General features: G+C 43.7%; 2 protein-coding genes across 2 annotated transcripts; one reads left to right on the top strand and one right to left on the bottom strand.

Moving 5' to 3' along the window:
• Positions 1-2,172: 2,172 nt before the first annotated feature.
• TEX12 (testis expressed 12) lies at positions 2,173-7,513 on the bottom strand. The gene is made up of 5 exons (XM_040084920.2): positions 7,440-7,513; positions 4,051-4,156; positions 3,458-3,563; positions 3,304-3,355; positions 2,173-3,043 (listed from the first exon to the last, which is right to left on the bottom strand). The coding sequence occupies exons 1-5, from the start codon at positions 7,511-7,513 to the stop codon at positions 2,899-2,901; spliced, it is 483 nt and encodes a 160-aa protein (XP_039940854.1). The 3' UTR covers positions 2,173-2,898.
• An 882-nt stretch (positions 7,514-8,395) lies between these two features.
• IL18 (interleukin 18) lies at positions 8,396-11,007 on the top strand. The gene is made up of 5 exons (XM_040085191.2): positions 8,396-8,465; positions 9,102-9,110; positions 9,570-9,707; positions 10,483-10,628; positions 10,753-11,007. Exons 1-5 carry the CDS (start codon positions 8,399-8,401, stop codon positions 10,996-10,998), a joined length of 606 nt encoding a protein of 201 aa, XP_039941125.1. The 5' UTR covers positions 8,396-8,398; the 3' UTR covers positions 10,999-11,007.
• The last annotated feature ends 835 nt before the right edge of the window (positions 11,008-11,842 follow it).

Here is an 11,842-nt window from a genome sequence, read left to right as displayed (position 1 = left end):
TGCATTATCTGTTATTTCCCGTTTTTAGCTTTTAGATAATAGAAAAGCAATGAGAGGAACTGAGTTTTTCATCACTTACACTTTCCAGCCTGTGAAGAAATTCACAGCAAGCTCAGAAATGCAAAGGCTCAGTGTCAAGATCCCCTTGACTCCAAGAGGGTCAGAACTTCGTCTAAGATGCTTCCAGATTTTAAGAAAAATCCATTTATATTCTGTTACTGATCTGTCATCTTAGACGTTCTTGTTAATTTATAGGCTGGAGCTTAAACGAGGAGAGGAGAAGCTTAAAAGAAAACGCAGTTACCAGCAGAGCTTTGCTGATCAGATTTAGCAGCTTTAAAGCCAATTAATTTTCTGTCCAAACCTCCTGCAGTAAAACTGGAAAGCGGATAGGGATGGGATGGCTGCCAGGTGGGCTTCATGAGGAGCTCAGTCCTCAGGAAGAGCATGAAGGAGCCTTTAGGGTCACATCAGAAGAGAAAATGTCTTTTGTTTCTCCCAATAAACACTGAAATCCATAAGAGGGCAAATCAGCAGCATCGTTCATGGGGTGGATGAGTTGTAGTCAAATAGGAAAATTATTTTTTTAAAAAAAAATTTAGTGGTTTAGAAGGAAAAAGGTGTGTATTGAGTGTGTCCATATTAAGATACTGAGTGGAACACTCAAGAGCAGTCAGCAGAAAAGTGCTCTGTATTTCTGGCCAGCACAATAATTATGGAAAGCTCCCTTTAAACAGGGAGAGATAAAGGTATGATTAATATATTTCCATTGCTGAAATAATATTTAACTTCACAAGAGGAGAGGCTTACTTATTTTCAATGGATGTTTTAAACTTTCTGAACTCACCATTTCAAGCCTAAACTCTATAGATATTTAATTAATTTTACTAAGTATATTTTAATATATATATCCTCATTTATATTTGTGCAGCAAAACCAGAAGCTTTGTTGCTCTTAGTACTTAAAAAAAATGTAATAATTATAATCACACTGTTCATAAGCTCACCTAGGTTACTGTGGCCATATTCACTGATTTTACTTCCAGTATCTCCTCAAATTCCAAATTCCTCTTATTATCCCAGAGATCCCACTCTATTACATGCTACTAATTGGAATGGCATCCAGCTGTATAAGAAATCACTGTAAAAAACCAAGAGTTATCATTCTGAAAATATATCTTGGATTGGACTGCACTAAGCAGTCCTTCACTGCTTAAAAAAGTGAAGTTTTACTCATTTTTGTTGGATTTTATGAAGTTTTTAAATAGAGCAAACTGCTGCAACAGGAACACTTGATCCCAGAAGGGAAAAAACTTATGAAATTATTGCATCTCAAAATCTAAGTTCTGACACTTAACCATAGTTGGATAAATTGGCCACATAAACTAAATCAATATAATCCAAATCCAGATGATCTAAAAAGGCTGCACGACTTCCCCAAGCACAAACAGCAAAAATGCAGTTACAGGCATTTCCTCAGTAATTAAATTTGTGTGACTTTTCTTTATTACTCATAAATAACTGTGGTAAATGTCAGAGTTCAGGCCCTTGGCAGACGTCATTTTGAAACTCTGGGTTGTGTCATCACTACAGATGAGCGTGGATTTTAGAAAAGCTCAGCAAGATATTTTAGAAAATGCCGCCTCCTAAATCTTCTCTTTTTCGCCCACATCTCTCTGCATAAACAGAGAAGTATGAGAATATCAGGGAAAAGAATAGGAGACTGCTAAATATGATGGCAGAGCAGTGGTGAGACTTTGGAAAGACTCTAGATTCTAAAGATGCAGATAGGCACCTTATGGGATTGTCCAAAATTCCTAAGCGTGTAAGGCGCTTACACCACGCTTAGGCACTTTGAAAATCCTGCTAAGGACATATCTGCATCTTTAGGGATCTAAATCTCACCCTACATGTCCAGTTCCTCTCATTCTTTGCTTTAAATCGTGTCGCTGTGACACGTAGCACATTCGGCTTTGAGCTCAGGAAAGGGGGAAAGGAGGGTGGATTAGGTCTGAGAGGATTTAAAGAGGAAATCACTGCACTCCACTGGGGTAAAGATGGAAATGTATCTTGTTCCAGCGCTTCTCTTTATTACATAAGCCCCACACTTTGTACAAGTGATCCTTTGTACATTCCCTGATTCATCTTTTTGGGTTTTTTTTAACAGGATCGAATGACAAGAAAGAAAAAGGTCTCAGTGTTCTCAGAAAATCTGAACATCAGCAAACAACGCTCATGTAGCCCAATAACAAAATAACACTGTAATTCTAGATGATGTTAACATTATCTATTTATTTATTGACATCAACAGGAAAGCTCTGATTATGTTTTATATCAACATGGGCTTGAAATGTAACACACGTTCCAGTATTATAATGCATTTCAAATTAAGACTTTGTACTTTCTCAAAGTTCTTTATATCACTCTCTTATTTCTAAGCTGATTTTTTCAACCTGCTTACATTCTGAGGCAAAATGGAAATAACATTGTAAGTATATTCTACTAATATTTTAGCACAAAAACATTTTTTGAAGTAGAAAGGAAAGAAAAAGAAACCCCATAACCAGAAAATGGTTAACATGAAATAATCTGAGGTCATTTTCCACTTACATCGTAAGTTTCTATGTTTCACAGAAATGGTTTTTTGCTATGTTTAATGGGTTAACATAGCTTAATATCCCAATCCCTTGAGTCACAGAACTTAAAACAGATATTCAGAATTGTTTTTACTAACCACCACTACGCTATGTATTTAAACACTAAGTAGCTGCTTAACTTGTTGGAAGTTTCCTGAACTGACAGAAATATTTATACAAGAAACAGACATCACAACACTCGTCACAGTTTGTTTTCATACACAGACACAACGTTGGCTCTGCATTTCTATAACAAACTCCATTTAGCTTTGCAGACTATTGGCAATGACAGCAAATCTCTGTTTCAGCTTCTCCCTTTTCTGCTTTAAGTGTTTTTGTAAGGCCCTGGCTTTCTTTAAGATCCCATCAAGTTCCTGGACATGAGAAGAATCCAACGCTGCTCGTGCACTTAAGTGAAGAAATCTGTAGTTAAAATCAATGCTAATGCCATTAACTTTCTCACTACTTCTATATTTTTCTTAAAAATGGGTTGTCTATCAATACCCAGTTTCTGATCAAATTAATTTTGCTACAATAAAAACCAGCATTTTTCTTCCAAGATCTGTGCTTGCCAGTTTTCCGTGTTCATTTCCCTAAACTGCAGCCACCCATCCACCGTATCTAGAGAATTTTGAAATTGCTGTGCAAATAACAAAAAGTTAACTTGCCTTATAATGTCAGCATATTTTGATAACAAGTTATTAATTTCTTTGCTCGTCTCTGTTAAGAGAGAAAAAAATAATTTTATTTAAACATTTGGATGACTCTCAATGATGAAATTAGGTCATTCCATACTTACTTCCAGTACATTTAATACATCACCATTTAAAATCTTGTCCAGTGGTTCAGCCTTGGAAAGGGACTGCGAGTCCTCAGAGGGAGTGAAATCTGTTTTGTCAGACAACTCAGGATTTTCTGAAGCTTCATTCTAACAACAGAGCACATTAGGAAAAATACAGGTTCTAGGATTTAAAACAAGCTTTGCAGAGAGTTTAGCTGAGAGAGAGGTTTAAAAAGATCTTGAGGATGTTTTTGGACAAAATGCAAGTGGGTTGACAGTATCGTGAGCATCTTGGGGAGTGGGTGGGAAGTACCAGATTGAGATCTCTGTATCTATACACACTTCTTTATTTATATATATATGCACATATTTAAATACTGATGTATGTAGTATATATAGCTCAGTAAAAGCTGGTGTACTTCAGAAGCTCACTCTCAAGAAGTTCTACATAAATATGTCCCAGTGCTTACCCAATTTTGCTGGGCTTCAAGCCCTCAGAGAAACTGCGGTTTCCCCATACAAAAAAAGTCATTTCTGTTCCCCCAAACCTCCCTGAAGTGCCGTGGATCTCTGTGCCTTCAACCCAGAGGGGGACATGGGATGGGGGGGTCCTCCCTCACACAGCACCGCTCACCTCCATCTTTTTGCTCTTACTTCTAGTCTCATCTGCTTTTTGCGAGTTGCTCGCCAGGGCTGCCTCACGAAAAGCGGTGTTTGCCGAGCGGCCGCGCTGGGGAGGACTTTTAAATAAAATCGTGTAAAACCCGCAGCCGGTTCCTCTGCAAGGGCGCTCCCTTCACGGGGGAGGCAGCTCCTCAGAGGGGCTGGAGAGGGCGGGGGAATGGCGGGGACAGCCTCAATTCGATATCCGAGGAGGTTTATTGCTTTTTAATCCCTCCAGGGCCGGAGGGCACCGAGGTGCCCAGGAGGGACCCCGGGCCCCGCGGCTTCCCCTTCAGGCGGGCGGGCCCGGGGCCGGCGATGGCCGTGAGAGGCCGCGAGTGTGGGGGCCAGGGAAAAGGGTCGCCAAACAAGGGACAAGGCGAAAGGGACGAGAAGCAAGGCAAAAGGGCCGAGAAACAAGGGACAGGGGCCGAGGAACGAGGGACAGCCGCTCCCCTGAGGGCTGGCCGAGCCCCCGGAGCCCTGCCCGGGCTCGGTGGGAGCGCCAGGAGCGGCCCGAGGTGCCCCCGAGAGCCCAGGGTGCGGCCCTGGCCCGGGCGGTTCCAGTAATTGAAGCTTTAAACAGTTCCTCAAACCTTTCCCGTCAAATTTCACCTTCTGAGCGAAATCCTTGGAATGCGTTTCATGCTCGATGGATCCGCCTCAAAACACGAGGCAGAAATGAGCGCAATCTGAGAGACCAGGCACCAAAATGAGTAACGGCACCAAAATGAGTAAAAACACTAAAATGATTAAAAACACCCAGGTGAGTAGTACCGAAATGAGCGACACCGCCACAACACACGGCTGCCAAGACCATTCCTCTCCCTCTCTCTAAAGAATGGAGAATAAACCCGTATATTTTCCCGAGGTCGTGTTTCACTTCTGTAGGTGACAATGGCATTTGGTTTCACGAAGAAGCGACTGAGTCACCCTGCGGCTCCTTCGCAAGAGGAACCAACAGCGCACATCAGCTCAGGAGAGAACTTTCAGCCTTCAAAGAGATTAAACGCCACAGCAAGTCACTGCTCGCCTAAATGATGTCCACTACAGTGAAATAAATAATGGCAAGATCCGAATTAATGCTATGCTGTATTATGCGATTTATGTTATTTTATGATATGTGATTTAAGTTATAATATGTGATGGTGATTTAAGTTATGGTGTGTGATGTTATGTAAAGTTTGCCTCTGATTTTTTTTTCCTTTTTTTCCCTTTTCTTTCTCTCTTCTGTTTTGAAGAGAGGAAAGGACCTGAATCTCACATACACCATCCAAACAGGAATTTAAAATATCAGCATGAGAAATCAAGCTGATGAAAGAACAAGAACTACATACTTCCTCAAAGTAGAAACAAGTTTTGATAAGCTGCCATGGCCCACTTCATTTAATTATCAAATATTTCATAGGTAATTATGTTATTAGCATTACTGTCTAAACATTAAGAAACACATATGACAGAACATGTTAGGAAAATGTTCCTGAGATGTTTACTTAATTGTGTCATGGTAGTAAGTTTTATTAACAGACCACCTGAAGTAAAACAAATCAAACATCTGAATTTCCATTCCCATTGTCTTATGGATATGATAGTCTGTGAATAAAATAAAATACTAAAAGTAACATTAAAAGAAAATTATCCAGAGGGGAGGGGAGTTCACTCTTACTGGAGTTCCACTTCCTTTAAAATTGGAGCAAAATTATCTAAGCCACTACTCTCAAAGTAGTTGAGTTCCTCTAAGATTGGAGATATTAAATTCCAGGAGAAATGAAAGTTTAAACTGTACCACAAAACCTATCGTATGAGTTAGACCTGGTCCAGAAAAATGCAAATATGTGCACAAAAGAGAAGGAAATGCCTTTTATTCAATGAAGAAATTGAATTTTAAGGCTGACATGAAAGACCAAGTGCTCCTTCCTGATAGCTTTGTATTGAACATCAATAGGCCAAAAATATTAGTGCCAACTGCCAATACAAAATAAATAGCGATCCAAATGTCTATTTAAATGATAAATTATTAGTACAGCATTAATTTTTGAATAATATTTTTGGCTAAACCAGCCAAAATCCAGGGTTATTAGGAAGAGAGGCGGGTTTTTTACGATTTCAAATAAAGTTGTAAGATGTGCTTTTAACTTTAAAATCACCTCCTCATGTTTATCATACAGGTTCTAAAGCATCCTTATGAACTTTGGGGTGGGTTTTTTTGGTTGGTTGGTTGGTTGGGTTTTTTACCTCCAAGAGCAGTAAAAGGCATGTGAACAGCTGAGAGAATATCCTGGGGACTTGGGTTTGGGTGTTTTGGGGTGCTTTGGGATTTGGAGCGTTTTTATCATCCCCACAACTTGGGGCTCTTCAATTTACCCACCAAGCTGCAGGGCTGAGCGTCCCAAATTCTGACCAGCGTTAGAAACAGCAAATCCAGGCATGGAGAGGTAACAAACTGGGAAATTATTCATTCCCAAGCTCTCTACCCAGGGTTTTAGGGCCTGTCCCACCACTGCAGTTCCAGCGTTTGCTGCTCTCATCACCGCCCGAAGGCAGCGCGGGATGCAGGGATGCAGGGAGCTAACTCCTCCCCCGCAGCCGCTCCTGCACGAAGGGCTGGCACAGGAGATTTCCCAGCCCGTGCCGGCATTCCTGGGCACTGCTGTCACCGGCAGCGCGGTGATTCCCGCCCCAAAGCGGCTTCCAGCCAGCGAGGGGAAGCCGGGCGGGCAGCACCTGCCGCGAAACTCCAGCGGAGCGGCCGGAGAGGCTGCGGGAGCAACAGGACGAGCCCGCTGACATCAGCGGGACACCGAGCGGCACAAAGCCACCCCGGTAACCCCAGATTTGCATAGGCGCTGGCTCCTGCAGCGGGGAGGGGAAATGCCGCGAGAGAAAAGCGGACGTGGGCAGAGACCTTGGGAAAGCGTCCCGATTTCGGCCGCCGCCAGCCGCTATAAAGCCCCTCCTATAAAGCAGCGCTCTCTTCCCTGCGGCTGGGGCATCCCCGGGACGGGACACTGACCTGGGCTGGCCTCGGCACAGCCCGGATCCTGACCCCGGCAGCTGCGCTTGTCCCGGCTCCCATCGCCCGGCTGCAGCTCCCGAGGAGGCAGAAGGGAGCAGCGAGAGCCGCCTGTGCTCCCACCCGCGCACCCTGCGCTTCTCCCGGCTCTTGGAGCTGTGCTGCACCTCCCCAAGAGCCAGAAAACACTCCCCAGGAGGCAGAAGGGAGCACCGAGAGCCGCCCCTGCTCCCACCCGCGCAGCCCGACCTTCTCCCGGCTCTTGGAGCTGTGCTGCACCTCCCCAAGAGCCAGAAAACACTCCCGAGGAGGCAGAAGGGAGCACCGAGAGCCGCCCCTGCTCCCACCCGCGCAGCCCGACCTTCTCCCGGCTCCCATCGCCCCGCTGCACCGCCCGCCACCTCTGCTCGCAACCCCGCATCCCTGCGGCTTCTCAGGGTGAGTCAGTCCGACAAACTCCTTCGAGCCTCTGCCTTTCAAACGTCCTCGGGAAAAGGTCTAAATAGCCACCTTTTGCTGCTCAAGGTTGGGCTTAGATGATCCTGGGGGTCTTTTCCAATCTTTTTGGTTCTATGATCGAGGGGAGAAGCGCAGTCATTTTGTTTTACCCATTAAACCAAGGGCCACTTTTTCTTTTAATCCTCTGTCAAAACTCCTGCCTGTGCTTGCCCCTGGGTTTCAGAATAACCGGAGTTTGTGGTTAATGCGCTAAGAATGAGGCTTGCACGGTTGGGTATTGTGGCATCTCGTTTCCAAGGCCTGGATGTTTGCATGTTTGCAAACAAAGATGCTTCTGGGAACTTGCTGCCTCTTCTGCACAGCTACAACTAGATAAAAAACATAGTAAATACAAAGAGGAAAAAAAAAAAATCACTCTCAAGTACATTTCTCAAAGCGCTTCACTAGAGGGACAAAAAATCATGGTGACGCCCCACCCTAATCCGTCTGGGTGTGCGTGTTTACTTACACTGATATTGCTCACTTTTTGGATAAAAAGTTATTTTCAACTGCTGAACAAGCTCAGGAGTGAGCTGGGTATTTTGATTGCACAATAAAATCCCAGTGCAGGAGCCAAAGCTCCCCATCGTTCACCTGGTTTTAAGACATTTAATATCTTTAGTGCAAAGGATGACCTTTCTAGGGGCAGTCAGAACGGGTTCTGACTTTTGGGTATTTTGGAAGCTCCTGCTTTTCTAGAGGGAACATGGTAAGAGCAATCAGTGCAGACTTAACTTTTACCCCCTTATGGGGTGAGAAGCATCGAGCTTAACTCTGATTCCTCTCCCTGTGCTGTGGCAGGGTGAAGATGAGTGCTGAAGAGATCCTCATGTATCCAGTAGAACTCGGAAAAAATTTCTGCCTCTATTTTGACGGTAATTAGAGCATTTAATTACCTTTTCTGTTTGAATACTGATTTAACACAATCCCTGTGTCGGTCTGATTGCACATAACTTTCCTGTAAGCTTCAGTTTTTGAAGTGTTGTTAGCCAAGCATCTGGTTCAGGGGAGGAACATTTGTTGCTTATATGCATAATTCTGAAGGACACTCAAAAGTGTTGGAATACTGCGGGGTGGACTTGGAGTGAGTGAGTCATTTCCGATCTTAAGGAAAAAAAGTCAGTTACAAAACAGTTTCTTCTTTCAAAGCGATTTGCAATGAGTTCTTCTTGTCCTTTTGTTCACTTAAAGGCGCCGATAAAACACAACATTTGCATGCAATTATTCCTCAGCTTTAGGCTTAGAGTGACCTTCTCGCCCTCAAATAACCCTAAGAAAGCATTTTGCATACCTCTGGTTTGGTGGTGACTCCAGCGCTCAGATGACTGGGTTTTCGATTGTTTTGCTCACAGATAAACCCCGTCTGTAGTGACAGCAGCTCAGCCTTGGTGGCACTGGGCTGGCTGTGGGGACACGTAGGTGGCTGCCAGGGCTCAAAGTGACTCCTTTTGTGGGGGCAGAGCTTAATGTTGTTTTTCTTTCCTCTTTTTCACGGCTGGCTTGGAACCAAGACGACGATGGTAAGCTGAGAACTCATCTTTTATGATTTTGTTACTCATTTCACAATTACTAATTCAGAGGGGACAAGTTTCAAACTGAGAGTGGCTGCAAAAAAAAAAACCCCAGAGCTACAACTCACTGCTCCTGATGCTGATGTTGCTTTAATTCCTCGTAAGACACTGGGTAGTGGCTTCCTTGGCAGCACCTTTCAATGCACCTTAATTATTGGGCAAAAGAGAACTAACGCTTCTGAGTTCTCCTTAACAAACACAGCAGCTTTTCTTGCTTATCTAAATAAATTCCTGTATTCCGGGAAATCTGCTTCAAGCAGAGGTCTAAGAGATGATGCGGCCTTCATTTTGTTTGATGCCCTTCTAAGAACTCCTTTCACACGACATCCGTAATGCCGGGATTAAACTGTCAAGTTCTGAGGAGACAGCAGCTCAAACATGAAGACTTTTGCTTTATTGCTCCTGCAGAGCTGGAGTGTGATGCCCTCTGCAAGGAGAAGACTCTGCACCGAGTGCTGAGGAACGTGAACAGCCAGCTGCTCGTGGTGCGCCCAGACCTGAACGTGGCAGCCTTTGAGGACGTGACAGACCAGGAGATGCAATCTGGTAATTTCCAAACAGAAACCATCACCCCTGCTCCTCTGCTTTGTCCTGGAGGTGGCTTTGACCTTTGGAATCGTCCACTCAATGATGGGACTGAGAATAATGGCTTAAAACTTCATTTGGGAGAATAAATCTAAGCTGAGAGTGAAATGTTGTGTCTTGGGCATTAGTGACGGACGAGATTTCTGGGTCAAACCAAAGCCTGCAGGATGTCACCTGCAGAAAAAGGGCTGCTAATATTTTTGCTTGGCTCTGATCACAAAATTCTTATTTCCCCCCCCCACCCCCCCCCTTTTTTTTTCATGCTGGATTGTAAAAAATCATTTTAAAATTCAAACAGTGTATTGGCACTAAAAGGTCTTACTTCTGATAATATTAACTACGAACTTACACTTTTGGCTTTGACTTTTTGGGGTGCTTCAGCAATTTATTCACAACTCTATTTACTGAGCGTATTTATTTCTGGATCACCTATATCCAGCTCTGATTTACAGACAGCCACTTCCACGTGCCAGTCTCACTTTCTGCATGCACACAAAAGGGTCCGAGCCCCTCCCCACCCTGCCTGGTGACCTCAGCTGCTTTGGTGCACCCTGGTTATTGGCTGATTGCACAAAGCGCAACCAGAAGCCATAAAAAATCAACTCCTGGCTCTTCTGTCAGGAAAAATGTCCCGGCAAGACAGCCAGAGTCGCCAGGGGAGTGGCGAAACATCAGTGAATTCAGTTGGTGCAGCTGCCCTTGAGCAGGTGATCAATAATAACCCGTTCATTTCCAGGCGAAGGGATGCATTTCAGCATTCACTGCTACAAAACCACCACGCCCTTAGCAGGGATGCCCGTGGCCTTCAGCGTCCAAGTGGAAGACAAGAGTTATTACATGTGCTGTGAGAGGGAGTGTGGAGAAATGATCGTTCGATTCAGGGTAAGGGTCTGCTTCCCTCTCCTCCTCTGTAGAAATCCAGCAGGCAGGATTAACGCCTCGGAGCTGGAATAAAACTGGTCAGGCCTTGTGCTGGGATTAACCTGCTCCCTTTTTCCTTCCTCAGGAAGGAGAAGTTCCCAAAGAAATTCCTGGTGAAAGCAACATCATCTTTTTCAAAAAGACGTTTACACCTTGCTCCTCCAAAGCGTTTAAGTTTGAATACTCAATGGAACAGGGAATGTTCTTGGCCTTTGAGGAAGAAGGCTACCTGAGGAAATTAATCCTAAAGAAACAGTCGAAAGATGAAGTGGATGAAACCATGAAGATGAGTTTATCTAATTTCAGTCAGAATGAAAATCACAACTTATGATGTAACACTTCAGCAGTTTTAAAATACAGTTTGGGTTTTTTTAATAAAAGAAACTTTAGCCTTTCTTAGTCCAAATCAGTTTTGTGTTTTAACTGCTCTCGGTACTTATTAAAAAAATAAATGCAAGTCCTTGGCAAGAAGCAGGAGGATGTTTTCCAGTCTGACAGAAGAGAATCACACCCTGAAGAAACAAGAATGTGCATGCCTATATTGTCCTGTAAAATTTGATCCCTAAAACCTTTAATGCCTGTTGTCCAAACAGCTTTTGAATTAGGTTTGGATTTTTACATTCCCAAAACTCTCAGATAACGAATTTCTTACCCAACCACCTTTAACACCACATCCAGCTGTATCTTGTGTGAGGAAATCTCACTTTCCATGAGAAACCCTCAGCTTGCCCAGAGGGATTTACCCATGACTCACCCTCTGCACCCTCCCCCTCCCTGGGACAAAATAACAATTGTTGGTGTTTTAACCCGACCACAGCTCTGTTCGGAATGCAATACTAACAAAAAATTGGCCAGCTACCTGCTTTTGTTAATCATTTCCAATCCATATTTGAAAAAAAAAAAAAAAATCAGAAAGTCTTGCGGAATCCCAACAGCGACTTGATCGTTCTGTTCGTTGCATAATCACTGATGGTAACACAAATTCTCTTCCTCTCACTATTAATAGGGCCACAAAAGTACCATGAGAATGTGGAAAGAGTTTTCCACTCCTTAGCCCTGTGAAAGTCAGACAGGATGAAGCAGAAAGTTAAAAACCATAATCTCAGTTCCCCTCTAAAAAATCCCTTAAAGACCAGAAGATTCCCTCAGCCTCTTCCTGGGCTTTTCGGTGCAGA

This window comes from Hirundo rustica, chromosome 23, assembly GCF_015227805.2.
Source record: "Hirundo rustica isolate bHirRus1 chromosome 23, bHirRus1.pri.v3, whole genome shotgun sequence".
NCBI classification, from domain to species: Eukaryota; Metazoa; Chordata; class Aves; order Passeriformes; family Hirundinidae; genus Hirundo; species Hirundo rustica.
The sequence above is the reverse complement of the archived record's forward strand: the minus strand, read 5'-3'. Positions and strand labels throughout refer to the sequence as shown.

What these genes read in the sequence shown, in the direction of transcription:
- TEX12 (XM_040084920.2), bottom strand. Translation starts at nt 7,513, where the DNA reads ATGCGGGGTTGCGAGCAGAGGTGGCGGGCGGTGCAGCGGGGCGATGGG. An exon ending in GTAAGAGCAAAAAGATGGAG is followed by an intron (nt 3,564 to 4,050) that starts GTGAGCGGTGCT and finishes CTCTGTTGTTAG; the next exon opens with AATGAAGCTTCAGAAAATCC. An exon ending in AAATATGCTGACATTATAAG is followed by an intron (nt 3,044 to 3,303) that starts GCAAGTTAACTT and finishes TCTTCACTTAAG; the next exon opens with TGCACGAGCAGCGTTGGATT.
- IL18 (XM_040085191.2), top strand. Translation starts at nt 8,399, where the DNA reads ATGAGTGCTGAAGAGATCCTCATGTATCCAGTAGAACTCGGAAAAAAT. An exon ending in AGACCAGGAGATGCAATCTG is followed by an intron (nt 9,708 to 10,482) that starts GTAATTTCCAAA and finishes GTTCATTTCCAG; the next exon opens with GCGAAGGGATGCATTTCAGC. An exon ending in AAATGATCGTTCGATTCAGG is followed by an intron (nt 10,629 to 10,752) that starts GTAAGGGTCTGC and finishes TTCCTTCCTCAG; the next exon opens with GAAGGAGAAGTTCCCAAAGA.